Below are 27,652 nucleotides of genomic sequence, written 5' to 3'. Positions count from 1 at the left end.
TTTATTGGTAAGGACAGGGACACAGGCAGCTTAAATGAAGAGCTTCGATGATTGGCAGCAATGTTTACCTCTGACTGACGGACGGATGAACAATGATCAGATATGTGCACTAGTAAGGGGCCCTCCTGTCAAGTGTACTTAAACCCTACATGTACAGTATATCAATGTATGTGACGATGAATGGGATAATTAAAAGAAGCCGGGTATTGATGTGGATGTCGGGCTTATGCAGATGCTGCAGTCACAAGGTGCATTGTAACCCTGTCTGTATGGGGAGAGATGCTCAGGCTGTAGTTTTCATTGAATTATTCAACAAGAGAGTGATCACATAAAGGGTTCATTGTATAGACTAATGGTTTGGATTGGCATTATGATGCTCCTACATGGGAAATTATGGTGAAATCAGGTGCTTCAGGGATCTGAGCATTTTTTGATTTTGGAGTAAAAATATAATAAATGTGCTTTCCCGTGGTCTGACATTGGAGGCCATATATTTTAAGGACCATACACACCACTCTACTTCTCAACTTTACTGTGAGCACATGATGAAAAATGTCTAGGCTACTTTTGATTCGTAACTTCAAGTTAGGTTCTGAGTGTGAGACTCCTGATTGGAGTGAAGTGTGGGACTCTGAGTTGCACTCTGTGAGTGTGTTCTGAATCGGACCAGTGAACGATTAATGAATTGAGCACAGATATTACCGCCCCGGAGATGAGCTGCATTCAATTACACAGATTGGTTTTTAGCCTCCTGCTGGGTTCCATTCAGAAACAAATAGTAACATCTGAACAATGAGGCTGTTACTGCTAATGAGCTGAGCTCTACCACCACACATCTACCTAATCACAATGCACAATATAGGGTGATAGCACATCAACATCACTGATGTGTAAACAACAACGGGAGTATTTGTTGCTGTTTATCACATCACGTTTAGCATACATGTTACTCAGCCCATCACATGTCTTGAACAGGGATGTCTGTGAGGGTCCGTGTTAAGCTCATGCATGTGGGGTTTTCTTTTTAAATCAGGAGAAATACAGAAATATAATTATACAATGTGATACAATTCAAAACATTGGGTACAAAGTAATATATGCGCTGATGTCTGAATTCTTGATACAATGGTGGTTGGTGGTATGATTACCTGTATTCACAGAAGGTGTCATCATGCATACCCTGGGATTCTAGGTCTGGGTGAAGATCCTCTTTCTCCTTTACTGCTCAGAGAGAAATATCATTGTTTAGGGTACCTTGAGTACAGTATAATGTTCAATAAACAACTTTATACCATGTTAAAGACAAAGTAATGTTCTGTTAAAACGCCTTACAAGTTCTCACACATTCCTGAGTAACAACATAGTCAGTGCTTGATGTCAGCAACATTTACAATATGAGTAACAACTGAATCCTAATTTCAAAAGGGAAAGCTAACTATCAGTGAAAGTGCAGGAGGTAGTGTTTAATGAATGCAACACAGAACAAAGCCCTGTGATTTAGACAGTCTTTCTGACATGATAGGCGATTAGCTGAGCTGAACCTGGCGCTCAATAAGTATATAAAGATGAAAGGTACTGTAAACGACCCCCTATCCCTCACAGACAGGACTGGTATTAAGATACCATGGCTGGTGCTTATGGCATCATCCCCACCGCTGGCATGTGACCATAACATTTGCATATCTTCTGTGTGTTCTGTGCATTTTATGTTTTGTTATTAAAATTCTGCATATTTCAAATATGCTGTTTTATTTAAATGTTATAAATATAAATGCATATGCTCCCATTAATTCAAGTTCTCATTATACTGTAAATATCAGCATTGAAATGGTGAGCAGTGGTGTGATGTATAGTTCTACTAATAATAATATATCAGCTTAAGTATGTCTATAATGGTGTTGTCACGATCGTCGTAAGCAACAGACCAAGGCGCAGCGTGATATGCGTACATCTCTTTAATAGTGTACTTAGCAACACGATACAAACAACAAAACGAAACGTGAAGTCCTCGGTCATACACAAACCTACCCGGAACAAGATCCCACCAATCACAAGTGCACAAAAGGCTGCCTAAGTATGGTTCCCAATCAGAGACAACAAGCAACAGCTGATTCTCGTTGCCTCTGATTGAGAACCACACCGGCCAACATAGAAACACATAACCTAGAACAGAACATAGAAAACGAAACATAGACACTACACAAAGAAACTAACACCCTGGCTCAACATACAAGAGTCCCCAGAGCCAGGGCGTGACAGTACCCCCCCCCCCCCAAAGGCGCGGACTGCGACCGCGCCAACATAAACCCAACAGGGGAGGGGCCGGGTGGGCATTCCACCTCGGAGGCGGATCAGGCTCCGGGCGTGACCACCACCCTCTAACAACCCCCCCATAGCGCCCCTGGTCTGGTCCCGCTGGCTGGAGCTGGACTGGACATCGGTGGAGCGGATTGCTTAGGCTCTGGTGTGGAGCAGCTGACCGGTACCTGACCAGGCACGGGCTGTGCCGGACTGACGACGCGCACCACAGGCATGGTGCGGGGAGCAGGAATGGGCCGGACCGGGCTGACGACGCGCACCACTGGCTTGGTGCGGGGAGCAGGAACGGGCCGGACCGGGCTGACGATGCGCACCACAGGCTTGGTGCGAGGGGCAGGAACAGGCCGGGCCGGGCTGGCGACGCGCACCACAGGCTTGGTGCGAGGGGCAGGAACAGGCCGGACCGGGCTGGCGACGCGCACCACAGGCTTGGTGCGGGGAGCAGGAACAGGCCGGACCGGGCTGTGGAGACGGACTGGAGGTCTGGAGCGAAGAGCTGACACAACCCGTCCCGGCTGAATGCCTATTTTTACACACTCTGTGTGAGGCATCAGCACAGGACGTACAGGGCTGTGTACTCATACTGGCACTACAGCACGTGACACTGGCGCAGGATATCCGGGACCGAGGAGGGGTACTGGAGGCCACGAGCGTTGAGCCGGCACACTCCGTCCTGGCTGCATGCCCAACTTAGCACGACACGTGCGTGGTGCTCGCACAGGACGTACCGGACTGTGCCGGACCACTCGCGGCACAGTACGCAGCTCCGCATACCTCGGAACCTGCCCAGTCTCACACTGCCTAGCCTGAGTACGGGGAGTTGGCTCTGCTCTACCTCTAGGCTCCGCCAACCTCCCTTCCAGCCCCCCAAACACGGTGGCCTCCTCTCCTAATCCACAAACTCGCCCAGTAGTTGCCTCCAGCAGCCCCGTCGTCCATGCCGTGTGCCCCCCCCAAAAAAATTATTGGGGTTGCCTCTTGCGTGTCCGACGTCGGCCCGGTTGGCGCCGCTGCTCCTCTCTATGGCGCGCCTCCACCGTCTCCTCCCACGGACGGCGATCCATTCCGGCCTGGATTTCCTCCCAAGTCCAGGACCCCTGCCCATCCAAGATCTCCTCCCAAGTCCAGGCTGTCTGCTCCTGGACACGCTGCTTGGTCCTGTTTTGGGGGGTGGGATCTTCTGTCACGATCGTCATAATGAGTGGACCAAGGCGCAGCGTGATATGCGTACATCTCTTTAATAGTGTACTTAGTAACACGATACAAACAACAAAAACAACAAAACGAAACGTGAAGTCCTCGGTCATACACAAACCTACACGGAACAAGATCCCACCAATCACAAGTGCACAAAAGGCTGCCTAAGTATGGTTCCCAATCAGAGACAACAAGCAACAGCTGATTCTCATTGCCTCTGATTGAGAACCACCCCGGCCAACATAGAAACACATAACCTAGAACAGAACATAGAAAACGAAACATAGACACTACACAAAGAAACTAACACCCTGGCTCAACATACAAGAGTCCCCAGAGCCAGGGCGTGACAGGTGTCCAGAGTGATCATTTCTCTTAGGTATTAAAGACTGCCTAGTGCAGTGATTAGTTAGCATTTATAAGGTGCAATGTGTGTGTGTTTGCATCTGAGCACCTACCAGAATATTTCCCTCCTTTATTTCTGTTGACAAAGCAGGCGATTAACACCATGAGTGTGAGAAGAGCCACGACACACATCAGCCCGATGAACCAGCCCTGGGTAGAGATTCCTCCATGGATGCTTGCCAGACCTGAGGAGAGGAGAATAAACAGCAACACGACTCAGCCTTTCATGAGGACGCTTGATTGAATGTTTACATGGACAAAGTCTATCGGATGCAGAGGCAGCAGGTGACGTTGACATGGAAATGTAGCAGTATTAATAATAAACAGCTAATCCCTTTGTCTAATTAATCAACTGAGGAGGCTGTTCAAATGGAATTCCTTTCACCAAGTCACAAAAAATATATAAAAAAGTCCTATTGACACAGAGAACCATGGATGATACCTTGAGACATGTTCAAGGACATTGGTGCACCTGCATACTTAATAAGACGTCAATTGGTTATGGTGATTATGTGTGTAGGGATTTGAAGGGGGGGCTTTTACTATAAGCTTTTACTTATTTTCCGATGTCATCCCTGCTCACCTTTAACCCTGGTCCTGATTACATCTTCAAAAATACTAGAATTATCAACCCAGTTGTTAGTCATAAGGCGCATAGTGTACACAGTCCCAGGCTCCAGCCCCTCAATGACGTGGAAAGTCTTAAAGGAGTTAACTGCCTCAGAGATCTTCCAGTTACCTTTACCTAGGTGCACAATCAGGGAGGGTTAGTACCCATTAGGGGTGAAGGGTCAAGGGTTATTTACAGAGCATTCGATGAAATAACACAGAACACAATTTCTAGCATGTAACGGTAGTATTGAATAGAGATGTCTCAGATGTTACCAATACATTCAAAATCACCTTAAAAGTGTATCGTTATAAAATATACTACAAATGGACAGAGAAGTAATACTACAAATGGACAGAGAAGTAATGTGCTTACGGTGGTTCATATATGCAACATAAAACTCTGAATCCGTTTGTTCGCTTCCTGGAATCCAACTGATATTTGCAAAGTTGTCACTAACTGAGGAACTAATATTCAACAGGGCTGGAACTGACAGACAGATGAGGGAGGAAGAGGGGAGAAATGGCAGAACAGGGTTAGTAAAGGATTAAGGATAGTACAGATCACTTTCACACACACAAAAAAACGTTGGCCAGGGACTTGTTGATGTAGTCAATCCATTTGCTTATGCACATACAGTACAGTATATGTAGCCTAACAAATGTGTCTCATGCTTAATCATATTGGAGGATATAGAATGAAGGCTTATCAATAACTGGCATGTTTCCTGAATCACTTATAATGAAATTGTCAAAGGAAAAGGAAAGCCAAGGAAAGCCAGCAAAGCTGAATGGAAATCTAAAGATATTAGGTATTCACTGAAACGAGCAGACTAATGAACAATGCAAAACCCTGCTTATTGACTTTGCATGTTCATTTTCTTAATACAACTGATTGCTATCGCTTTTCAAATCACATAGATTGTGCTTCTCTCTACAACAGTATACACTTCGATGGAAATGTTAAATATCAGGGGTGAGCAGAAATCCCTGTGCCTCACTGCAGCTTAACTCATGTACACGGTGGTGCTGCATACATTAGACAATAACAGACAAATAAATTATCTGAAGACTGACACTCCAGGAAATCAAAGAATCACTGCAGCTGGAGGGAGGTTGAGGATAATGCACCACTTCATTTTGCAAGTTGGAAAAGAAAGGTTGCACTGCTTTCGTACGACCGGTCAACGGCAAACAATCCCCTTCTCTCCCTCAGGCGAACATGCAAATCTTCGACTGTGTCTCCTGCTCAGGTGTTTGCTCAGGTGATCATTCAGAACACAAGGACACCTGTGTCTGGCCTACCCATCCCTGTGAGCACAAATGACACACCATGGGTACAGCTGGTGTATGACTCTGTAACTATGGTAATTCCCATCATTCGCTTTGCAAGTGACAAAAAATATTTCAGGGCTTGGTGTGTTTGTCGTTGCACTGCTCAGCCTGGTATTTAAGGCTGCAGAAAGCATCTGTTGCCACAGCAGGGAGCGCAGCCCTGGCCCTGCCACCATGCCTGCAAAATGGCTCTTCAAAGTCAGGGAGCTTTTTTAAAGCTGAGCCCAGTACACTGAAATATTCTGATCTACAACTTTCAACAGTTTCCACTTATCCACTTATCTCAGTTTCCCCTAAATATCACCCTCTCTGTAAGAGCTCACACCTCCTGCTCCTCCTCCTCACTCTGCCTGGCTATGCCGACAAATGTTGCTATGGACGTTTCCTTGTCCAACAGCACTATAGTTGTTTACCCAGTTGAAGGTTACATGGAAATGTCAGGTGACTGTTCGGTCAATATTCTGCTGTGTAAAGGAGGACTGGGGCCCAACAAATCAATCCTTGTTGGGCCCCATATTTGTCCTGTTTGAACTACAACACACTACACTCACACCTTCGGGTATGGAACATACTAAATAATATGACTGTCTCTTGATGAGTTTTTTGAGGTGTTTGAGGGACTTTAACTCAACATCGATGCTTAGGGTAGTTTTCATTGATTGAACTTAAGCTCAAAATAGAGAAGAGTATTTGTGTCATATGGTATCACTAGAGTTGAGTGTTTTCACCACCGGTGGCCGGTGGCAACTTAATTGGGGAGGACGGGCACATAGTAATGGCAGGAACGGAATCAATGGAATGGTATCAAACACATCAAACACCTGGTTTCCATGTGCTTGATACCATTCCATTCACTCCATTCCATCATTTATTATGAGCCGTCATCCCCTCACCAGCCTCCTGTGGTTTTCACATATGGCTATCATTGCCATATTGAACACAATTGGTTGTATGGTGGCACCTTAACTGTTTTAGAAAAAGTTTTAGAACACCTACTCATTCAAGGGTTTTTCTTTATTTTTACTATTTTCTACATTGTAGAATAATAGTGAAGACATCAAAACTATGAAATAACACATATGGAATCATGTAGTAACCAAAAAAGTGTTTACCAAATGTCACGCCCTGGCCTTGAGAGGCCGGTTGATTTTAGTTGGTTTGGTCAGGGCGTGAGAATCTATGCTGGGAATTCTATGTTTGGTATCTAGGTATTGTATTTCTATGTTTGGCCGGGTGTGATTCCCAATCAGAGACAGCTGTCGCTTGTTGTCTCTGATTGGGGATCATACTTAAGTAGCCTGTGTGCCTACCTATGTTGTGGGATCTTGTTCCTGTGTTAGGCTTGTATTGTGTATAGCCTTGGACTTCACGTTACGTTGGTTTGTTGTTTTGTTTTGTGTTTATCATTAAATATACATGTTTGCATACCACGCTACACCTTGGTCTGACCCGTCTCTCAACGATCGTGACAGAAGATCCCACCAAAAACGGACCAAGCAGCGTGCCCAGGAGCAGCAGACACCCTGGACACAGGTGGGGAAGAGTTTTTGGACACAGGAGGAGATTTTGGCAGGAAAAGGACCCTGGGCGAAGTAGGAGGCGGCGTCGGCCGAGGAGGAAGCCCGCGAGACAGCCCCAAGAAAGAATTTTGGGGGGGCTAAAAGGGTGGTCAGGGATCGATAGAGAAGAGCCCCGACCACTGCACTCGTGGGGGCTCAGGGAGGAGTCTGGGCACGGAGAGTAAAGGACTGGTATAGTCGTAGACCTCCAGCGCCGGTTCCCAGTCTGGTACGGCTTGTGCCTGCTCCTCGCACCAAGCCAGTGGTGCGTGTTCCCAGTCCGGTACGGCACGTACCTGCTCCCCGCACCAAGCCAGTGGTGCGTGTTCCCAGTCCAGTACGGCCCATCCCTGCTTCTCGCACCAAACCAGTGGTGCATGTTGCCAGCCCGGTACGCCCCGTACCTGCTCCCCGCACCAGGCCAGTGGTGCGTGTCTCCAGTCCGGCCCGGCCCTTGCCTGCACCTCGCACCAAGTCAGTGGTGCGTGTTCCCAGTCCGGTACGGCCTGTGCCTGCACCTCGCACCAGACCAGTGGTGCGTGTCCCCTGTCCGGCCCGGCCCGTTCCTGCTCCTCGCACCAGACCTGTGGTGCGTGTCTCCAGTCCGGCCCAGCCCGTTCCTGCTCCTCGCACCAGACCAGTGGTGCGTGTTCCCAGTCCGGCCCGGCCCGTGCCTGCTGCTCGCACCAAGCCAGTGGTGCGTGTTCCCAGTCCGGCACGGCCCGTGCCCGTTCCACCGGTGCCTGGTCCAGCACTGGTCAGCTGCTCCACTCCAGAGTCAGAGCAGTCCGCTCCACCGGTGTCCAGTCCAGCTCCGGTCAGCGGATCTACTCCGGAGCCAGAGCAGCCACAGGAATGGAAGACCCAGAGTTACCTCTGCTGCAGAGGATAAGTTCATTAGAGTTACCAGCCTCAGAAATTGCAGCCCAAATAAATGCTTCACAGAGTTCAAGTAACAGACTCATGTCAACATCAACTGTTCAGAGGAGACTGCATGAATCAGGCCTTCATGGTTGAATTGCTTCAAAGAAACCACTACTAAAGGACACCAATAAGAAGAAAAGACTTGCTTGGGCCAAGAAACACGAGCAATGGACATTAGACTGGTGGAAATGTGTATTTTGGTCTGGAGTCCAATTTGGAGATTTTTGGTTCCAATCGCCGTATCTTTGTGAGACGCGGCATGGCTACCACAGCATTCTACAGTGATATGCCATCCCATCTGGTTTGGGCTTAGTGGGACTATCATTTGTTTTTCAACAGGACAATGAACCAACACTCCTCCAGGCTGTGTAAGGGCTATTTTACCAAGAAGGAGAGTGATGGAGTGCTGAATCAGATGACCTGGCCTCCACCAAATTGAGATGGTTTGGGATGAGTCGGACGGCAGAGTGAAGGAAAAGCAGCCAACAAGTGCACAGCATATGTGGGAACTCCTTCAAGACTGTTGGAAAAGCATTCCAGGTGAAGCTGGTTGAGAGAATGCCAAAAGTGTGCAAAGCTGTCATCAAGGCAAAGGGTGGCTATTTGAAGAATCTCAAATATAAAATATATTTAGATTTGTTTAACACCTTTTTGGTTACTACATGATTCCATATGTGTTATTTCATAGTGTTGATGTCTTCACTATTATTCTACAATGTAGAAAATAGTAAAAATAAAGAAAAACCCTTGAATGAGTAGGTGTGTCCAAACTTTTGACCGGTAGTGTATACCTATGTTGGAACGGAAACTTGGCCATGTGGGAGACTGTAGGGCTTGGACGTGAGGGGGAGGCAGACTGGCCTGAAGAGGAAGACACATCTGGACATTATTGGCTATTTTTTTAGTCAAGGAGTGGGCGCTACTAATAAAATTGTTAGTACACTACATCTACGGGTATAGTGGACTGATATTAGTTTCTAGTCTACAGATATGTCTACTATAACAACTAGTCTGGGTGGTTACTACTACAGAGCAAATCAAATCAAATGAAGCTTTATTTATACAGCACATTTCAGACATGGAATGCAACGCAATGTGCATCACAAGAAAAAACTAATAAAAACCTATAAAAACAAAAGCTGAAATATTTACTACACAACAAACATAAGATAAAAAACTAAAGAATGACAAAAACTGAACGACTAAAAAGCACACTAAGGAAATAAACCCTAAAAATATTTGTTTTAAGATCTCTTTTAAATATGTCCACTCTTTCGGCCCTCCTCAGGTTCTCTCTGAGGCAAATACAGAGGCTGGGGGCATAATAACTAAAGGCATCCTCTCCATGCCTCTTGGTCCTAGGCTTTGGGGTAGTTAAAAGGCCAGTGCCAGAGAACCTGAGAGACCTACTGGGTACATAACTTAAAAGCATGTCTGACATGTATTGGGGTGCACAATCGTGGATTGAGCAATGAATACCATCAAACAACTAGCAAATATGGTCTAATTTGTGGTTAGAGGTGATCATTGGTAATGATTTATACTATAGGAAGGGACTTTTCCTCTGTTGAAACAAAGACATCATCATTTGAACTTTTATTGACAATACAATATACAGCAGATGCATGTCTGATAGCCTTCCTGTATGCTGTACCTAAAGCATAATTTGATCCCTCTGTTTGTAATACGTGTGGCATTGAGCCTGATGTTGTTGGAACAAAAGTCAATATTCATTTACAGATTCACTAATGAGACTGGATTCATATTAATTTATAAACGGGATCCTCATTACCATTTTTACTGCAGAGAAAACCACAAACTTGGTCTGAAAACAGGGGAGTCTGTATTGGTCTACTAATGAAAGGAGGCATCAGAGTGCTCAGCGCTGATGGCAAGGGCACGCAGCAGACAAGGGCAATTATTCACAGATGAGGGGAGTATCTACATCATCTTAGTTCCTTATTTGTGTGAAACATTACGTGTCTTAATGGTTGCTGACATCAGACTCAGAAACCTTTTCTAAACGGCTGCTTGACCTAGTCAACCATGCAGGCAACTGGGCCAGGAGCTGCTGTCTCCAAGATTCACCTCCCACCTGTATATGAGCTCTTTATCCATATTCATGCACTCATAGCTAGTCTATGTTAAAGAAACTGCGTACAGTATAGCTTATAGAAATCATACTAACAGGTATATCAGAAGAATAGTCTTTGTCAGAAATGGAATGCGAGAGCTACAGTACTACTCTAGTATCCACCAAGGATATGATACAAATAATTCATGGAAGACTCATGCAGAAATATATCAATGCAGTTATTTCGCAGAGAATATACCTGTGGGCATGATTTACAGCAGTGTTGGACTACAGAAGTTGTTTTTTACTGCACATAAACAGAAATCTACATACTGAAGTTGACAGTGGATACCGCTGTGGAAGCTGGTGAGGAGACGAAAAAGAAAAAGGAAAGCATTGCCAAGCAGATACATGTATGGAAAGTGCTTTTAGCTTCCACACCACACAGTGAATATATAATCAAGAAGATGGATACCCACCTGACAGGCATACATTATCATCAATTGCATAAGTTAAAAGCCTTACGTACTTTAGCATGGCACGAAAGAACATGTGCTGACACCAACTGCAATATAAGCATGAAAAAGATGCAAAATGTTTCCCTGCATAAATGTGATGGGAGATCCAATCATGTAAATGAAGTAGATTATAACTCAGGGCCATCTCAGTCTAACCTGAGTTTACAGGGTATACATCCAAAACAATATTACATTACATAAGTCACTTTAATCCTACCTATACTGTACATTGGCTTGCGAAAGTATTCACCCCCTTGGCATTTTTCCTATTTTGTTGCCTTACAACCTGGAATTAAAATGTTTTTTGTGTGTGGGTTTGTATCATTTGATTTACACAACATGAATACCACTTTGAAGATGCAAAATATTTTTTGGGTGTGAAACAAACAAGAAATAAGACAAAAAAAACAGAAAACTTGAGCGTGCATAACTATTCACCCCCCCCCCCAAAGTCAATACTTTGTAGAGCCACCTTTTGCAGCAATTACAGCTGCAAGTCTCTTGGGGTATGTCTCTATAAAATTGGCACATTTAGCCAATGGGATTTTTGCCCATTCTTCAAGGCAAAACTGCTCCAGCTCCTTCAAGTTGGATGGGTTCCGCTGGTGAACAGCAATCTTTAAGTCATACCACAGATTCTCAATTGGATTGAGGTCTGGACTTTGACTAGGCCATTCCAAGACATTTCAATGTTTCCCCTTAAACCACTCAAGTGTTGCTTTAGCAGTATGCTTAGGGTCATTGTCCTGCTGGAAGGTGAACCTCCGTCCCAGTCTCAAATCTCTGGAAGACTGAAACAGGTTTCCCTCAAGAATTTCCCTGTATTTAGCGCCATGCATCATTCCTTCAATTCTGACCAGTTTCCCAGTCCCTGCCGATGAAAAACATCCCCACAGCATGATGCTGCAACCACCATGCTTCACTGTGGGGATGGAGATGAGAGGTGTTGGGTTTACGCCAGACATAGCGTTTTCCTTGATGGACAAAAAGCTCAATTTTAGTCTCATCTGACCAGAGTACCTTCTTCCATATGTTTGAGGAGTCTCCCACATGCCTTTTGGCGAACACCAAACGTGTTTGCTTATTTTTTTCTATAAGCAATGTTTTTTTTCTGGCCACTTCTCCGTAAAGCCCAGCTCTGTGGAGTGTACAGCTTAAAGTGGTCCTATGGACAGATACTCCAATCTCCGCTGTGGAGCTTTGCAGCTCCTTCAGGGTTATCTTTGGTCTCTTTGTTGCCTCTCTAATTAATGCCCTCCTTGCCTGGTCCGTGAGTTTTGGTGGGCGGCCCTCTCTTGGCAGGTTTGTCGTGGTGCCATATTCTTTCCATTTTTTAATAATGGATTTAATGGTGCTCCGTGGGAGGTTCAAAGTTTTGAATATTTTTTTTATAACCCAACCCTGATCTGTACTTCTCCACAACTTTGTCCCTGACCTGTTTGGAGAGCTCCTTGGTCTTCATGGTGCCGCTTGCTTGGTGGTGCCCCTTGCTTCGCGGTGTTGCAGACTCTGGGGCCTTTCAGAACAGGTGTATAAATACTGAGATCATGTGACTCTTAGATTGCACACAGGTGGACTTTATTTAACTAATTATGTGACTTCTGAATGTAATTGGTTGCACCAGATCTTATTTAGGGGCTTCGAAGCAAAGGGAGTGAATACATATGCACGCACCATTTTTCCGTTATTAATTTTTTAGAATTATTTTAAACAAGTAATTTTTCTCATTTCACTTCACCAATTTGGACTATTTTGTGTATGTCCATTACATGAAATCCAAATAAAAATCTATTTAAATTACAGGTTGTAACGCAACAAAATAGGAAAAACACCAAGGGGGATGAATACTTTTGCAAGGCACTGCATGTACAGAAAGTATTCACAGCCCTTGACTTTTTTCCACATTTTGATGTGGTACAGCCTGAATTTAAAATGAATTAAATACAACATTTTTGTCACTGGCCTACACACAATACCCCATAACGTAAAAGTGGAAATATGTTTTTCGAAATGTTTACAAATTAATAAACGGTCCCTCAGTCGAGCAGTGCATTCTAAACACATATTCAAGCAAAAAGACCAGGGAGATTTTCCAATGCCTTGCAAAGAGTGGCACCTATTGGTAGATGGGTAAAGATTTTTTTTTAAAGCAGACATTGATTATCCCTTTGAGCATGGTGAAGTTATTAATTACACTTTGGATGGTTTATCAATACACCCAGTGACTACAAAGATACAGGCATCCTTCCTAACTTAGTTGCCAGAGAGGAAGGAAACCGCCCAGGGATTTCACCATGAGGCCAATCGTGACTTTGAAACAGTTACAGAGATAAGAGAAAACTGAGGATGGATCAACGACATTGTAGTTACTCCACAATAATAACCTAATTGACAGAGTGAAAAGAAGGACGCCTGAATACAAAGTGTTAATTTTGGGGCAAATACAATACAACACATTACTGAGTACTAGGGTTGAATGGCGGGAACCCGGTTATCGAGATTGACCAGGATTTACCACCCAAAACCACTCCCTTTTCCCGGGATAAATAGCTGTGAGAAACCGGTAAAATATAATACATTATTTATATGAACAGCATGGCTTGAAATGGAGCTGTTAAATGATGTGCAATGTCTAAATCTGGATTATCTACGGCCTCTGCATGATGAATCAATGCTCAGGGTGGGGACAGACTGCCCATCTCAGTATGGAGCACAGTTCACAATGCATGTAGACCTGTCATCTCATCATGGTAACATTTTTTCTTGTGACAGGTAGGCCTACATTTGCTGCAGCATAGCCTATGCTACAGTAATATAAAGACCGAATGCACTTCGAATTTACTGTACCCATATCCATCTGGCTTTCGGGGGTCACCTTGTCTTTTAATTGTAAAGTTTTTTAGTTTTTTAATTGCAGCTGCAGAGTTTTATAACAGCCTATCACTTGAATATCATTGCTTTAAATCAGTGCACGGGCAAGCACTCTCTCGCAGTCTTTCACTCTCTCCATCAACTCCATTCAAATTGCATCCAGAATAGATCATCCTGTTCTAGATTGATATATAGCCCTAAATATAGATGTCCTAGTGTACCTCTTTCAGATAATAAATGTAATGCAGTATTAGCCTTATATTTAGCTAATTAATGATGGGTTATGCATTATAAGCTTCTAACTTATAGCCTCTGTCTCTTGTGCAATACGCAAGCACCTGTGCTCCCCTGGCCTCTCCTTAAAAAACACTCCTTAGCTCTTGGAGTCCCATGCAGGAAAAGCTAGACTAGAATAGCTTGATGGACATTATTGTTTTTGCATTTCTTATACCAATAGACTATTCGAAGAGGGACGCAAGCTCTTTTTTGCTTAATGTTAAATACAGCAGCCCATAGAACTCACAGATATTTTGAAAGAAGAGCGAACGCGCGATGGCGGTAGGCTATAGCAGCTATTTATACAGACCCATAACCATTCAATCTGAAGAGAAGTGAAAGCCTTCTGCATCTAATTATAGTCCGATATAATTCAAAGATGTCATAAGAACTATGAAGACAACGAAACGTATTTTATTTAACTGTTGAAAGCGAGGAAGCAATGAAGCAACAATAGAGAAAGAGGAGGTAGGCTAATAACATTATGGGAAATATTATGAAAGGTATATATGCGTAAGCCTACTAATTATACAAATAGGCTCTATTATATTTCAAAATTAAAGTCACATTCGCTAACCTATACTTGTAACTTTGTAGGCCGCATGTGCTGCAGCAGAATCACATGTTCTCTTCTCCTTTATCATGGTTTGAATGATGTGTGTAATTCCAGTCCATATAATACAGTATAATACAATACAGTACAGTAATACAGTTCACACTCAAAAAGATTAGCCTACTGGAGCTAGTTTAATTTATTTACCCAATATAGCATATAGCTAGCTACATTTATGGGCTTTTATGTTTTTCTGTCATGCATAATGTGTGGTAGCCTACACATACAGTGGGGAGAACAGGTATTTGATACACTGCCGATTTTGCAGGTTTTCCTACTTACAAAGCATGTAGAGGTCTGTAATTTTTATCATAGGTACACTTCAACTGTGAGAAACTGAATCTAAAACAAAAATCCAGAAAATCACATTGTATGATTTTTAAGTAATTAATTTGCATTTTATTGCATGACATAAGTATTTGATACATCAGAAAAGCAGAACTTAATATTTGGTACAGAAACCTTTGTTTGCAGTTACAGAGATCATCCGTTTCCTGTAGGTCATGACCAGGTTTGCACACACTGTAGCAGGGATTTTGGCCCACTCCTCCATACAGACCTTCTCCAGATCCTTCAGGTTTCGGGGCTGTCGCTGGGCAATACGGACTTTCAGCTCCCTCCAAAGATTTTCTATTGGGTTCAGGTCTGGAGACTGGCTAGGCCACTCCAGGACCTTGAGATGCTTCTTACGGAGCCACTCCTTAGTTGCCCTGGCTGTGTGTTTCGGGTCGTTGTCATGCTGGAAGACCCAGCCACGACCCATCTTCAATGATCTTACTGAGGGAAGGAGGTTGTTGGCCAAGATCTCGCGATACTTGGCCCCATCCATCCTCCCCTCAATACGGTGCTGTCGTCCTGTCCCCTTTGCAGAAAAGCATCCCCAAAGAATGATGTTTCCACATCCACGGTTGGGATGGTGTTCTTGGGGTTGTACTCATCCTTCTTCTTCCTCCAAACACGGCGAGTGGAGTTTAGACCAAAAAGCTCTATTTTTGTCTCATCAGACCACATGACCTTCTCCCATTCCTCCTCTGGATCATCCAGATAGTCATTGGCAAACTTCAGACGGGCCTGGACATGCGCTGGCTTGAGCAGGGGGACCTTGCATGCGCTGCAGGATTTTAATCCATGACGGCGTAGTGTGTTACTAATGGTTTTCTTTGAGACTGTGGTCCCAGCTCTCTTCAGGTCATTGACCAGGTCCTGCCGTGTAGTTCTGGGCTGATCCCTCACCTTCCTCATGATCATTGATGCCCCACAAGGTGAGATCTTGCATGGAGCCCCAGACTGAGGGTGATTGACCGTCATCTTGAACTTCTTCCATTTTCTAATAATTGTGCCAACAGTTGTTGCCTTCTCACCAAGCTGCTTGCCTATTGTCCTGTAGCCCATCCCAGCCTTGTGCAGGTCTACAATTGTATCCCTGATGTCCTTACACAGCTCTCTGGTCTTGGCCATTGTGGAGAGGTTGGAGTCTGTTTGATTGAGTGTGTGGACAGGTGTCTTTTATACAGGTAACGAGTTCAAACAGGTGCAGTTAATACAGGTAATGAGTGGAGAACAGGAGGGCTTCTTAAAGAAAAACTAACAGGTCTGTGAGAGCCGGAATTCTTACTGGTTGGTAGGTGATCAAATACATATGTCATGCAATAAAATGCAAATTAATTACTTAAAAATCATACAATGTGATTTTATGGATTTTTGTTTTAGATTCCGTCTCTCACAGTTGAAGTGTACCTATGATAAAAATTACAGACCTCTACATGCTTTGTAAGTAGGAAAACCTGCAAAATCGGCAGTGTATCAAATACTTGTTCTCCCCACTGTATATGTATTGGATAATGGCACAATTATTTGGGCTTTTTTGGGCTTGGGCTCATTAAATGTTATAATAATAATAATATGCCATTTAGCAGACGCTTTTATCCAAAGCGACTTACAGTCATGCGTGCATAATTTTTTTTGTATGGGTGGTCCCGGGGATCGAACCCAATACCTTGGCGTTACAAGCGCCGTGCTCTACCAGCTGAGCTACAGAGGACCAAATGTTGTTAATGTAGGGCTCATAAAATGTATTTAATATATGGTTCATCAGGGTCAGGTAGCATCAGGTTTGAATTTTCATGCTGATCAAAGCTCAAATCAAATCCAGACATATGTATATGCTTTATAATGCTTTTGAATGACACTTCCGGTTTGGCGGGAATATTTGCAAAAAAATACAGGGAAAATATTCAACCCTACTCTCCATATTCTCAAGCATAGTGGTGGCTAAAAAATTAACGGAATGGAGCTAAGCACAGGCAAAATCCTAGAGGAAAACCTGGTTCAGTCTGCTTTTCACCAGACATTGGGAGATTAATTCACCTTTCAGCAGGACAATAACCTAAAACACAAGGCCAAATCTACACTGGAGTTCCTTACCAAGCAGACAGTGAAAGTTCCTGACTGGCCGAGTTACAGTTTTGACTTAAATATATTAAAAAATCTATGGCAAGACCTGAAAATGGTGGTCTAGCAATGATGTCTAGCAACAAAATGTAGAATAAGTCAAGGGGTATGAATACTTTCTGAAGGCAATGTATCTACCTCAATTACCTCATACCCCTGCACATTGACTCGGTACTGGGACCCCGTGTATATAGCCAAGTTATCGTTACTTCATAAAAATAATGTATATTTGGATAAGAGCGTCTGCTAAATGACTAAAATGTAAAATGTAAATGTATTTATTCTTTGTGCTATTATTCTCTCTGCATTGTTGGTAAGGCCCGTAAGTAAGCATTTCACTATTAGTCTACACCTGTTGTTTATGAAGCACGTGACAAATAAAATATGATTTGATTTGACATTACTCCCACACAGGGAGAAAGCATATTTATTTTGGTTTCACACTATAATGGTGTTTTGTTTAGTAAATCAATCTAAACATGCATTCTCGCAGCACACCAAATTTGATGTTTTTTAATTCATCCCAGAAGCCTGCTTACAGTTTTTGATTGAATAAGATATGTTTTGTTATACATTTATATCAATTTAAAAGCCCTTACTATTAGAGAGTACCCAAATCAATTATTACTATTGTTAGACAGATGCTATGTGTGATGTGGCACCACAGTACAGACCCTCCATTACACATTCAAGTATACTTGCTTATTTTCATTAAATTCTAATCATATTTGACTGGTGTCACCCTCTTATCTACACTCCCACAGACTCAGTTGAATTGAGATTGGCCTGGTTCCGACAGAGTACATCTACCACTCGACTGAAGTAGAAATGACATATAATTCATAAAATGAAAATGTTGTGTTATATGCATGAACCAGACATTGCAATGGCTTGCAATTTACTTACCTTACCAATTCCTATATAATTATACAATATGATACAGAAAATGTGAATTTTCTCTTGCTGAAGGCAATTCTCTTTTCCAGTGGATTGTTTCCTAGCTCGCTTTCTCCTTCAAATCAATAAGCACTTGCTCTTTTATGACAATGATGAATGAAACCCCTTCTCACACCCTTATGATATTGTTTACCCACAAACATTACTTAGATGGAGATATGAAAAGCCTGGCAGTTGGAGCCAATATCATATTCCCTGAAATTCAATGAGCTAATACATTACTGAAATGGCTTGGTCATCTACAGTCTACAGGCTTGGTCATTTACAGTGTACAGGCTTGGTCATTTACAGTGTACAGGCTTGGTCATTTACAGTGTACAGGCTTGGTCATTTACAGTGTACAGGCTTGGTCATTTACAGTGTACAGGCTTGGTCATTTACAGTGTACAGGCTTGGTCATTTACAGTCTACAGGCTTGGTCATTTACAGTGTACAGGCTTGGTCATTTACAGTGTACAGGCTTGGTCATTTACAGTGTACAGGCTTGGTCATTTACAGTGTACAGGCTTGGTCATTTACAGTCTACAGGCTTGGTCATTTACAGTGTACAGGCTTGGTCATTTACAGTGTACAGGCTTGGTCATTTACAGTCTACAGGCTTGGTCATTTACAGTGTACAGGCTTGGTCATTTACAGAGTACGTCATCCCTCTAATATAAAGTCCTGCTACCACGTCTCGCTATTTCCCTCGACAGTAAACCCATACCCCCCTTCCATTCCCAAAGGACTTCCTCCAGTCCCCCTGCCACACCCTGTGTGACTTACGTGCTTCAGGCGTGGTGATGCTCTCCTTGCTGACCCGGGGCCCACAGCCCACCCTGGTGCAGGGGCGCAGGTAGAACTTGTACCTACTGACGGCCTCCAGGTTCTGCAGGACCCACGTGGTGGTGTCAGGGTTGCTGATGTCCACAGATTGCAGGACACCCACCTCCTCTGTGTCGTTGACTAAACACACAGAGACTCGATTAAACGTGTCTTCCTGTATCAATGGACACAAAGGATCTCTCTGATACAGAAGGAGAAAATAAGCATTTGATTGATCATTTGAAAAGGACACTCATAATATGTTGTGGGTTTGGTGGATATATGATCACATTATGTAAGCATGTAGTCATGGGTTTCATGTTTTGTCACAATGTTGTTTGGAACATTTGTTTTGGACTGATAACAAACTGAGCATTCTACTCAATGTATTGTCAATGAGCACTGATGAAGATGTAATCAAAAGTGCATTACAGTGGCTTAGAAATAAATGGATGCAGTATAACGTTAGCTAGTTAGTTAAGATTGAGGGGAGGACACCGGATTTTAGCTAGCTACTGTTAGCATAGCTAGCTATTTTTTACAAACTTTGCTAGCTAATGACAACATTGCCGTCTGTCTAAAGTACATTTGACGACATGCTGGCAAAGTTGTTTCCTACTAAACATTTGACTACTTTAGCAATGTCTTGGTATTTCCAGGCACTATAGTGTATCACGACTTTAGGACACCACTATTACGCCACCGGTAGAGGGCGGCTTGAGAGCGTTCATAACAATGGCATGACGCGACCGAGTGACAGCGGTGCAACCTATGAATAACATCTGATCTCCATTGTGAGTTGGTTCTTCCTTCCCTAGAGATGGAACCGGCCGTCAATGTAACAGTGTAGGTCCTGTGAAACCTGTGAAATATTAAGTTAGCAAGGAACCTCTAAGAAGCTGGGCTCAGCCCTGGAACAGCTTTGCAGCAGCCTTTTAATTCCTCTGGTGCTTCCTCTGGTGTATTATCTTTACCATTAACATCACTTCCTTCAAGGGTACTTCAAAAACCCCTCACTTCAAAAGTCCATCAGCTTTTGGCCCTCTTGTGCAGCGGCAAAATCAAAAACCATTAGGGAGAGTTGCTGTGCAAAGCTGTCGTTTAAACTTTGTAATCAGCCTCTTCGTCGTTATTGTTTCAGGCCAGGGAGGGATACACACATGCACATTATAGTTGTCCTGTGACTGTTTCCTTTGAGATGAATCTGGGCCGTTGGTTGTGATGAAGTCCCCAGTGGACGGGATAGGGTCACTTACCAAGACCATAAAAGGCTGTGACACGCTGGCCTTGATAAGCGCTGCTGGGGTCAGATCACAACACACCACACAGGCCACACCCTGACCAGACACTGACCCCTCTCTCACCAAGGGGGTCATCCTGGGTTATACTATCAATGAGTCACACTGGATATCACCTTCCATGCTTTCTGATGCCATCCAATAACAGACATTTAACATTTAGTTGTTTTCAACCCTCATTATTTTCTACTCAAGGGTATTTTTATCTGAGTTTTTGTTCTCCATGTGATCATGTTCTCATGCAACCACTTGTGAGATTTAAACCTGTGGATCTTCACGATCAAAGCTCTGCATGTATTTTCTTCGATAATAGGACCACATTTTTGCACCAGCTGTAGGAGCTAAACTAGAAACTGTCATTAACAAAGCATTAAACAATGCGCTGTAGCACCATTCATAAGCACAACAATATATCCTGGTGGTAAGATCAAGGAGTCGCTAGTCATATTGAATGAAGGGAGCCTGTTGCATGTCAGAGACTGCAGTTTAACAGGGAAGAGGAAAGATTTGTACATACTCAGCTGATACTCTAGCAGATATCCTGTAAGGACTCCATTGGCCTCCAGAGGAGGTGCCCAGGTGAGAGTGACGGTGTGCTTCTGAACATCTGTGACCCTGAAAACTGGGGTTTTCTCTGGAACTGTGAAACAAAATAATATACAAGTAGTAAACAGTATTACAGCGTAGCACAATAAGCTTGTCTCCAGATAGTTATTTTCTTCTTCAGTTGCACAGTAGTGAATTAATATGTTCCATGGCACCTCACCTCAACACCCCCCACCCCCTCCTGTCTTACCTCCCTCTGGGGTTTTGAAGTTGACGGCGTGGCTGCCTGGCCCGTTGCCTCGCCTGTTGAAGGTCATGACGATGAGGCTGTACTCAGAGAAGGGTGTGAGCCCTGGTACCAAGGCATGGTTCCGGTCCCCCGGGAATGTCAGAGTGTGTTCGTCCCCGTGAGTCTTCTTTGAGTCCAGCAGACTACGCAGCCGCCACCAGTTTATCTGACACAGCCATGACAGAGAGGACACACAGTGTTATGAATCTAACAGATCGTATGTGAGAAAAGGACAACAAATCATAAATGGGGAAGGCTATAGTCTGGGTTATAGTATTTTTCGCTAGTGGCCTGTGTAAGGTAACAGTGAGCTGCCAGCGCTAGGGAGACAGAGTGGGGTGAGAGGGCCAGAAGATCCAGCGAGGTCAGGGTCTCTCCCTTTAAACTGTGTCTGAAAGCTTCAGGACTGTTTTAAAGAATTACCCTGTAGCCTCCCAGATGTCCATGCAGCTTGTCCTTGTGAATACCCGTCCAGCTGACCTTGACCAGCGAGTTGTTCATCACCTCCACCGCTACATCATCAGGAGCCGCTGACGGAACTGCAGGGCCAAACACACTCACATCACAGTCCATTCAGCCCATATGTCACACTAAGTACCGTAAAGATCACCCCAACATGTGAAATATAAGCTCAGCTTTATGGTGAATGATCCACCAGATCATATGTGTAGTATTAGCTGGGTTGAGTATTTAGGTGCTTCAAAGATATGCTTCTGTAAAATATGAATCTATAGATCAGTGACTGCAATCTAAATAATGTGATATACCACTTTCACAAGGTAGGAACTAGTGTGAGGCTCACTGCTATTGCCTAAGCGATGATACCAGACAGTATGACAACAAAGTATCACGAAACCTCTAAAGGAAGACAACACATTCTTAACAAGGTTGAGGTGCTTTTGTATCTATAACATTGTATTTGACCTGAGGTAACTTCCTGAGGGCAAGTCCAAAATAAATCTAAAGATGAAGAGAGAAATATAAATAAATAAAGTGAAGTGAAGTGGTTTATGACTTCTAAAAGAAAGTTTTAGCTCAATAAAGCTACTACGTGCATATCACACAATCAAACATTGGATTTCATCAGCTACTTTGGCCTTTTCAGGGAAAATAGTCCATATTTTATGGACTGTAGCCTACCATAGACACAGCTAAATGGTACATACCATACCGTATTAGCCTTGTACATTTCAATAGTATCATTATTGTGAAAAACACATAAAAACTCTCTGTGTTTAAGTCACTCACAGTCCTCTCCAGAGTAGCCCATCACCACTTTGGGTTCAGGTCCCCATCCCTGGTGGTTCCTTGCCTGGATCCTGATCTCATATGGCACAAACGTGGGAGTGTCCTTCACCACAAACGAGTGTCTTTTCACCACATGCTCCTCCCAGTCCTCCTCCACATCCTGTCTCTTATAACTCACCTTATATTCAAGGCCTGGCCCATTGTGTTCAATGGGGGATAATGGCTGCAAGAGTGGGGAAGGTAAGAATATTATATTTCCTTCTTCATCTAGGCTATTGCAGGATTATAATGGCAAGCCCATACACTTGGATCCTAATAAGGCTTCGATAATATAAAATCAGTAAAACAATTAGACATTTGGCTGGGTGCTGGGTCCAGGCAGCTCTGAGGCACCCCTCTGATATAAAGAGCAGGCTTCACAGATTATAGAGAGATCTAGTGCTTTCCTCACAATTGCCTGACCATGATGGGAAATAGAACAAGACACTATTATCCACAAAAGCAAATCATTAACAATAAGGGAGATCATAAATTCAGAAGCTGTATTACTCTGCAGGAGCAGGAAGATGATAGTGGGAATGAGATTCATATTTTTATAATAAAGCTGAATTTATTACTGTACATGTGTTACGGATACAGGTATCCTGTGTTTTTGTGTGTTTCTCTCCTTCTGCCCTAATCACAGGTGTCCTGTATGTTCCTGATTGGTGGTCGTTGAGGTGTCTGCTGATTGGACCAATCAGTGAACATTCCTGTTAATTGCACCACCTGTTATTCGTTTGTTCAATCACACATCCCATTTTATAAAAACCAGACTTGTGTTTGTTGCAAGAGAGAGATTTTTGCCATATGTGAGTATGGACACGGTGGTGTCCTGTGTGTTGTGTACTCACTAAGTTGTCGGTTACCCTATTGGTAACTTTGTTAGAGACTTTTTCTATATGTGAGTATGGACACGGTGGTGTCCTGTGTGTTGTGTACTCGCTAAATTGCTGATTACCCTGTTTAGTAGCTTTGTGTGTTTTTTGGGAAAAGGGGGGTTTAAGCTAGTTGCCCTTGGGCGTACATTACCCGTAGGAAGAAATCTGTCTATAAACACCAGTTAGACCTGAGCGGACCACCCACTGTATTTTTGTATGGTAGCAGTAGCCTAGCGGTTCTTCAGGCAGGCTAGATCAGTTTAGGGGGTTTTACACTATTGTTTCATTTCTTGGGTCCTGCTCAGCCCTTTTTCCCAAACCCTTACCGTGTGTTCATAAATAAACACTTTGTGTTTGACGGTAGTTCATGGTAGTTGTGTCTTATTTGTTCTCACTATTCCATGCCACACTTATAATTTACATGAATTTATGTTACGGGTCTCATGTCCATCCACCCTAGATGTTTAGAGCCACGGGGTTCGTAACATAAAGTGGGGGCTCGTCTGGGATCCTATCTATCCCATGCTACTCATGTAAATTAGTCAGTGTCTGGTTCAGTGTTGAGCTTGGCAGCTGTACTACCTGTTTTTTTTTGTGTTCAGTAGTCGACGGCTCGTGTTGCTAGTAGGATGGCTACTTTTGAGTTAGAGGCATTTTTGGAAAACCCTACGTGGGGGGTTTTTGAGAATTGTCGTAGAGTGGATCTACAGGCTTTGGCTGACCACTTTTCTGTACCCATACCGAGGGGTTTAGTGAAAGCAGAAGTTAGGGAAGTAGTGTTAGCGATATTGTTAAACGAGCGAGTGCTTGAGTTACCGCCGCCTGAGTCTGCTGCTCCTGTAGGGGATGTGGTTGCTGTTCCTGTAAGCCCATCAGTGTCTGAGGACGAGACTAAGGCTCCAGCCACATTGCCCGTTATGACCCCCTCTCCCCACTGACTGACAGTGATGCCAGGATCGATGTCCGCTCGACACGGCTCCAAATGGAGGCGGAAGAGCGGGCACAAATCAGGCAAGACAAGCTGGAGATGCGTAAGCTAGAGGCAGAACAGGAGACGCGTAAGATGGAACTGGAGACGCGTAGGCTTGATCAAGAACTGGAGACGCGTAGGCTTGATCAAGAACTGGAGACGCGTAAGATGGAACTGGAGATGCGTAAATGGAACTAGAGGCAGAAACAGCGAGGTTAGTCTCTGCTAATACTATGCCTGCTAGTGAGCCATCCTCACCAGCTGTGTCATCTGCTACGTTTGATATTAGTAGGCAGATCACCTTGGTACCTGTGTTCAGGGAGTCAGAGGTTGATTCCTATTTCAGTGTGTTTGAACGTATAAGCGGTAGCATTGAAATGGCCCGAAGAGGTATGGTGCCTATTACTTCAGTGTAAACTAACAGGTAAAGCCCAAGAGGTTCTGGCAGCGCTACCTCTTGAAGACAGTTTGAATTATGAAGTGGTCAAAGCTACTGTTCTTCGTGCCTATGAGCTTGTTCCTGAGGCATATCGACAGAGATTTAGGTCTCATAAAAAGTCTCCTACTCAGACTTATGTGGAGTTTGCTAAAGACAAAGGAAATCTGTTTGACAAATGGCACAGTGCTAGTAAAGTAACTGATTTTAACTCTCTACGGGGTTAATCTTGTTAGAAGAGTTTAAAAATTGCTTACCGGAACGCATTGTAGTTTATCTGAACGAACAGAAAGTATCCTCACTGTCGGAAGCGTCTGTTTTGGCAGACGAGTTTGTGTTGACGCATAAGAGCGTGTTTTCGGCTCGTACGGAGAGCAGGGCTGCGGAGTTGCTAACTTTTGGTCCTAGTCGACCAGCAGTACATCCAGCACGCCCAAAAGATGTGCGTCACTGTTTCTATTGTCATAAGGTGGGACATATGGTTAATAATTGCTTTCTGCTAAAACGCAAACCGGGGATACCTCAGCACGCCAGGCCGCCAACGGGTGTTGGGCTGATTCGTACGGTTGTCAGGCCGGAATCAAGACAGAAGTCTCATAGTGAATGTGGTTTGAAAGTCCCTGTCCCAGATCACAGTTATGAACCGTTCATTTTTGAGGGGTTTGTTTCTATATCAGATGATGAAGCGTCTCAGCGTCCAGTTAGAATCCTCAGAGATACTGGTGCGGCGCAGTCGTTCATACTAGCTGATGTGTTGCCCTTGTCTAATAATACATATTGTGGTTCCAGTGTGTTAGTACAAGGAATTGAAATGGGTTTCGTCCCAGTGCCATTGCACTTTGTGAACGTACACTCTGAGTTAGTCAGTGGATTGTTCAGAGTTGGCGTACGTCCGATGTTGCCAGTAAAAGGGGTGACCTTTATAATGGGCAACGATATTGCCGGAGGAAAGGTAATACCCGTATTGGAGGTAATGGATAAAAGTGACCAGTCTCTCTCCGAGGAGCTGGCACAGGGTTATCCAGATGTGTTCCCCGCTTGTGCTGTCACACGTGCTCAAGCACGACAAGTGGGTGAAGTGATAGATTTGTCGAACACGATTCTATTCAGAGAGTGTGACCCAGAGGATAGTTCGGGTGCTACCTCTGGTAAGCTGGTGCAGTCTGACCAACAGCCCAGAGAAAGGAAGAAGGATGTGGAACTTGTTGCTGAGGCAATACAGTTACCAGTTACTCGTGAGCAGCTGATCGCTAACCAACAGGTTGACATTAGTCTGGCTAAATGTTTTTCTAGTGTTGTCTCAGAGGACGAGCTAAAGAAGAAAAACATGGCATACTTCATTGATGGTAATCTCCTCATGCGTAAATGGACATCCCATGTTGACGCTGGCGGAGATTGGAATGCTGTTTACCAAATAGTGATTCCTACAGCCTTTCGACAAAATGTTTTATCCCTCGCTCATGATCACCAGTGGTCCGGACATCTGGGAGTCACCAAGACTTATGATCGAGTTTTGCGACATTTCTTTTGGCCTGGCTTAAAACAAGATGTGGCTCAGTTCTGTCGGACTTGCCACACCTGTCAAGTAGTTGGGAAACCGAACCAGGTTATTTCCCCCGCGCCTCTTTGTCCCATACCGGCCATAGGTGAACCATTCGAACATGTGATGGTTGATTGTGTTGGACCATTACCAAAAACAAAATCTGGTAACCAGTTTATGTTGACAATTATGTGTGTGGCCACCAGGTACCCAGAGGCCATTCCTCTGCGAAGGATTACTGCTCCAGTGGTGAGTAAAGCGTTGATCAAATTCTTCTCAACTTTTGGATTACCTAAGGTGATACAAACTGATCAGGGTACGAATTTCCTTTCTAAACTTTTCAAACAAGTGTTAAAATCCTTGTCAGTTACACACCGTGTGTCAAGCGCATATCACCCAGAGTCTCAGGGTGCGCTTGAACGTTGGCATCAGACACTGAAGTCTATGCTCCGTAAATATTGCATGGAATCTGAGAAAGATTGGGATGAGGGAGTTCCTCTAGTGTTGTTTGCTGTCCGTGAGACAGTACAGGAATCCCCTAGGGTTCAGCCCAGCTGAACTGGTGTTTGGACACACCATGAGAGGACCTATGAAAGTCCTTAAGGATCAGTTTTTGTCACAAGAGTTGTGTGTGAAAGAAAATGTGTTGGACTACGTTAGTCGCTTTCGTGAGCGCCTACATGCTGCCTGTGCTCTAGCAAAGGAAGCGCTGTCTTCCTCACAGAAACGGATGAAACGACACTATGACACACAGGCTGTTTCTCGTTCACTGCAGCCAGGTGACCGAGTTCTTGTGTTGTTGCCTGTGCCAGGAGCGTCATTGTCAGCACGTTTCTCTGGTCCTTATGTCATTGAAAAGAAACTAACTGAAACTGACTATGTGATACAGACTCCTGATAGAAAACGCCAATCTCGTGTGTGCCACGTTAACATGTTGAAGACATACCACACCAGACCCGTCACTCAGGTAGACAGTCCAGAGAAACTGGCCGAGTCGGCTGTCTCTGTTGCTGCTACGGCTGTAGTGGGAGGTAATGTTAATGATGTGGACGGAGATGGTTTGGAGTTGCGCAATACTCAGCAGCAGTGTGCTAGATTGCCCAATTCAGAGATGCTGTTGTCTCTCCCGGCAAGCCTGATTCATTTAACGGACAGACAGTCAGATGATATTGTGAGACTGTTACACAGCTTTCCATGTCTTTTTAATGATGTTCCTACATGTACAAATGTGTTAGAACATGACATTAATGTTGGAAACGCTGCACCTATCAAGCAACATCCTTATCGTGTCAACGTCGCTAAGAGAAAGATAATGAGGGTGAGGTCGGTTATTTGCTGGAGAATAACCTGGCTATGCCAAGTTCAAGTCCTTGGAGTTCTCCGTGCATTCTGGTTCCTAAACCTGATGGGACATCCAGATTATGTACGGACTATCGGAAAGTCAATGCGGTCACAGTGCCCGACTCGTTCCCGTTACCCAGACTGGATGACTG

At 44.0% G+C, this 27,652-nt stretch overlaps 1 protein-coding gene across 5 annotated transcripts in view; it reads right to left on the bottom strand.

Moving 5' to 3' along the window:
* LOC121574817 (neural cell adhesion molecule L1-like protein) overlaps positions 1–27,652 on the bottom strand; it is an 88,375-nt gene that overhangs the window by 1,346 nt on the left and 59,377 nt on the right. For all 5 annotated transcript variants that reach the window (XM_041887414.2, XM_041887417.2, XM_041887416.2 and 2 more), the window contains 7 exons: positions 22,294–22,516; positions 21,469–21,584; positions 21,007–21,211; positions 20,728–20,850; positions 18,874–19,053; positions 3,975–4,106; positions 1,149–1,221 (listed from right to left, as the gene is read on the bottom strand). In XM_041887414.2, the coding sequence (XP_041743348.1) occupies positions 1,149–1,221; positions 3,975–4,106; positions 18,874–19,053; positions 20,728–20,850; positions 21,007–21,211; positions 21,469–21,584; positions 22,294–22,516 (1,052 nt within the window). The remainder of the gene's footprint in view (positions 1–1,148; positions 1,222–3,974; positions 4,107–18,873; positions 19,054–20,727; positions 20,851–21,006; positions 21,212–21,468; positions 21,585–22,293; positions 22,517–27,652) is intronic.

The sequence above is a fragment of the Coregonus clupeaformis genome, chromosome 10, assembly GCF_020615455.1.
Source record: "Coregonus clupeaformis isolate EN_2021a chromosome 10, ASM2061545v1, whole genome shotgun sequence".
NCBI classification, from domain to species: Eukaryota; Metazoa; Chordata; class Actinopteri; order Salmoniformes; family Salmonidae; genus Coregonus; species Coregonus clupeaformis.
The sequence above is the reverse complement of the archived record's forward strand: the minus strand, read 5'-3'. Positions and strand labels throughout refer to the sequence as shown.